The following is a 3,674-nucleotide window of genomic DNA, read 5'->3' as shown; positions in this document are numbered from 1 at the left end:
TCTTGTTTCAAAGTCAGTGTATTTAACAGTCTTAGATTCTCAAAACACAAAATATAGACCTCTATATTACATTATCTGTCAAGTTTTACATTATCATTTTTTTTAAAAAAGACCCACCGGAAAATGTAATAAATCTCCAATAATGTAATAAGGTATTACATTATCGGTAAAAATGTTACTAAAATATCAGTCAGAATATTTTATTACATTATTGGTCAAGTTATTACATTATTGGGTTTTATTACATTTTCGATTGAGTTAAGTGCAAATTTGAGCACATTTTCAGGCGTTATTACATTTTCAGTAAATTATTACATTATTGGGTGCTACAAGCCTCTTCAGTGCAGAAATAAAGACCTACAGCCGAGGCTAATTTAAATATAATCCTGCAAATTAAAGAAAGTACAGAGTCTAACTACACGGCTCGTAGAGTTGCTGAAAATGTTTGAAAACACTGTTGAAAAGTTCATGGATGACATTCTTCAAACTGCTTGTAATTGTAATTTGATTACTTTCATGATAAATCGCTGCCTGACTGAATAGTTTACCTTTTCTGATAAAGAAATAAAATAAGTTAGATATTGACTCACCCAGCCAAATATAGATATATGGGCCGATATTCTTTATGCAGATTATAATGCACAGAATATAAAATATATACATAAGCAAAGCTATTTGCAATGATCCTTCCAGAGTGGATGTTAATGGACTGAATTTTAAAGCTCTGATATCTGGGTTGTTGATCATTTATAACATTGAAAATTGGGATCTTGATGATTTTTACCATTGATATCTGGGTTCTTGACAATTTTTCACATTCATATTTTTTGAAAATTCTTGAAAGGTGCTTGAACTCCTGTCACTAATCTGTCTGCGTCTCTGCCTCCCTTCCCTGGTTGTCTTTCCAGATGGTCGAGGGTCTTCTCCAGATCTGTTTCTACACCTTTGTGAATAAAACCCTCAGTGTGGAATTCCCAGAGATGCTGGCAGAGATCATCACCAACCAGATACCAAAATTCAAAGACGGGAGTGTCAAGCCTCTGCTGTTTCATCAGAAATGACTGCCTTAAACTGTGAAGCAATGCCTTAAATTCTGCCCTGCCCGTGTACCTCTCCAGGGGCCCCAAGCTTTCGCCCCAAGCCCTAAGCCTTTGCTTGTCCTGCCTCCCTACAACACTCTGATTCGATTCCTCGTTTGTTTTCCGGGCCCCTTTTAGGAATTCTGCCACTCCCCTGCCGGCCTCAGCCATACAGCCTAATCTCGGAGCACAATATCTAATCCGGTCCCAGGTTTGGCCAAACTACGGTAGGACATCCACCCACCGACCTGTAGCCCTTCCTGTTGGCGAACCACAAAGAATTTGTCCTCCAGGAGAAATGTGTTGGCTCTGAATGTCTCATGGGCAGGATGGACAATCTTGTTTTTTTTCAGCCCCCTCATCCCCTCCTCCGTCCACGGCCCTGTCCTCAGGTTTCTAATGCTGCCTGCCTCTTACTGTCTCCTGCCTCTAGTGTTTAACTGCTGATTTCACTGACAAGCCAACACCTAGAAACACCTTTTCCTCCCTCAACTCACCACCAAATATACTGTCCAACTCGCCGGATTAGCAGCCTGTTGAAGCTCGCCCCCACATTCAGGCCTACTGTTCCTCCTATCGCTCACCTGCCCAGCTTGTCTGTTTACCCTTCCCAGCTCCACTGCGCAAAGAATGTAGTGAGTGTTCACTTGTCGTGGTTTCCCGAGGACTGTCGGCGATGAAGGGGATAAACCGAAACGCAGAAAAATTAGAAACATACTCTGTCACTATGAGAGAATCTTTTATTTCTTCTGGACCCGAGGACATCGAGGGCGAACTGTTTTCAGCTGTGAATCAGTTATCCTTTTCTGGAATGATATGAATCAGATTTATACACCTGACCGATGGAAGAGAAAAAAAAAAACAGATAGAGGAATATTCATTTATTTTATGCAGCCATGCATTTCTTAATACACGCTTACACACAGAAATATAGAGTATAAGCAGACACACATTCACTCAGCAAAATGTTTACACATGATGTATCTGAGAAGGGAAAAACAGTGCCTTTTAGCTTTTAAAGCTCTTCATAGCCATCCTCTCTATATGGTTGTTTTTGTTTTTTTTTTGCATAAGAATCTAACCTTGACATCCTTCCATGTCTTTTTTCTGTTTCAGCTTTTTCATGCTGGCAATTTCTGTTTTCTTTCCAGGCCGCCATGTTGCTGTTTTTAATGTGGGCAGCTCTCTCTGTTCTGATCCCCAGACATAAGGAAGACAGCCTATGGTACAGATTAGACATGTAGAGCAGTGTGAAATGCTAAGATCTTAATTTTTAGGTCTTAAAAAAGTTTGAGAATCACATAAAGAAAGACAGGAAAAGTCTAAAAATTAAAAAAAACAAAACAAAACAAAACAAAAAAAAAACGTTCAAGTCCCAGAACACATTTAATGTGTTTGTCTCTTTATTCCTCATGTAAAGTATATTTGATAAATATACTGCATCTCCCAATTAGTAACAAATCATGTTAAAAGTTAAAGTATATCAACAAATACAACATTGATTCCAAAAAAATGGGGCATTGTGTAAAATGTAAATAAAAACAGAATGTTTTTCACATTTTTTTCAACTTGTGTTCAATTGAATACAGTACAAAGACGAGGTATTTCATGTTTTTTGTAAATATACACTTTTACAATTTGATTCCTGCAACATGTTTCAAAAGTTGGAACAGGGGCAACAAAATAGTTTACCTATAAAATAGTAATGCTGAAAGGCACATGCAGGTTTTGGAGCAACATGTGCTGCCATCCACACATCTTTTTCAGCGACGTCCCTGCTTATTTCAGCAAGACAACGCCAAGACACATTCTGCATGTGATACGACAGCGTGGCTTCATAGAAAAAGAGTTTGGAGCCCTCATACTTCTGAGCACCTGAAGTCATAAATCAAGCAAAAATGAGAAAGAATTTAACTTTTAAAACTTCAGTGCTTACTGAATGTTAACAGAAAAGGTGTCGTAACACAGTTGTAAACCTGATCCCAACTTTTTTGGAGCATTTTGCAGGTATCAAATTCAGAATGAGTGCATAGTTTATTAGTGTGAGCATTAAATATCTTGTCTTTGTATTGCATTCAATTGAATGTAGGTTGAAAAGTTTTTTTTTTTGTTTTTGTTTTTTTTTCAAATCATTGCATTCTATTTTTATTTCCACTCTACACAACATGCCAACTTTTTTGGAACTGGGATTGTATAATGTCGAATACACAAATACTTACTCTTTAACAAGCCTCCTTTGAGAAACTGCAACCGTCTTTGTGCTAAATTGACACCACTGGAATTTTTAACAAGACCAGTCTGATGTTTTGTAATGTTTAGGGGCAGACTGACTGGTTTCAACATTAGGGTTCGAATAATCAGAGATGTTAATGGGACTGAAATTTGTTTACAAACTTTTGCAATTTATTCAGATGGAATCGCACAAATGGGTTTTTTGGAACTAAATTGCCTTTGAAAAAAAACAAAAAAAACATCCAAGGTGTCTGTGTGTTAGTAAATAGCCATAATGACTCAAGCAAACCTGGCTTGAAGTCCATCCTTTCATTGCCAGCTGCATTCACACTGAGGTTCTGCTTTAGTAAAATGGTTTCATAC

The 3,674-nt window shown here is 37.6% G+C and overlaps 1 protein-coding gene across 2 annotated transcripts in view; it reads left to right on the top strand.

Annotated features, from left to right (window-relative positions):
- The window catches only part of LOC146319272 (glucocorticoid receptor-like), a 100,808-nt gene extending 98,386 nt beyond the window's left edge, over positions 1–2,422 (top strand). For both annotated transcript variants that reach the window (XM_084729870.1, XM_084729869.1), the window contains one exon: positions 909–2,422. In XM_084729870.1, the coding sequence (XP_084585996.1) occupies positions 909–1,061 (153 nt within the window). In that variant the 3' untranslated portion in view covers positions 1,062–2,422. The remainder of the gene's footprint in view (positions 1–908) is intronic.
- Positions 2,423–3,674: the final 1,252 nt, after the last annotated feature.

Source organism: Lutjanus erythropterus, chromosome 11, assembly GCF_056507025.1.
Source record: "Lutjanus erythropterus isolate fLutEry1 chromosome 11, fLutEry1.hap2, whole genome shotgun sequence".
Taxonomy (NCBI): Eukaryota; Metazoa; Chordata; class Actinopteri; order Lutjaniformes; family Lutjanidae; genus Lutjanus; species Lutjanus erythropterus.
The sequence above is the reverse complement of the archived record's forward strand: the minus strand, read 5'-3'. Positions and strand labels throughout refer to the sequence as shown.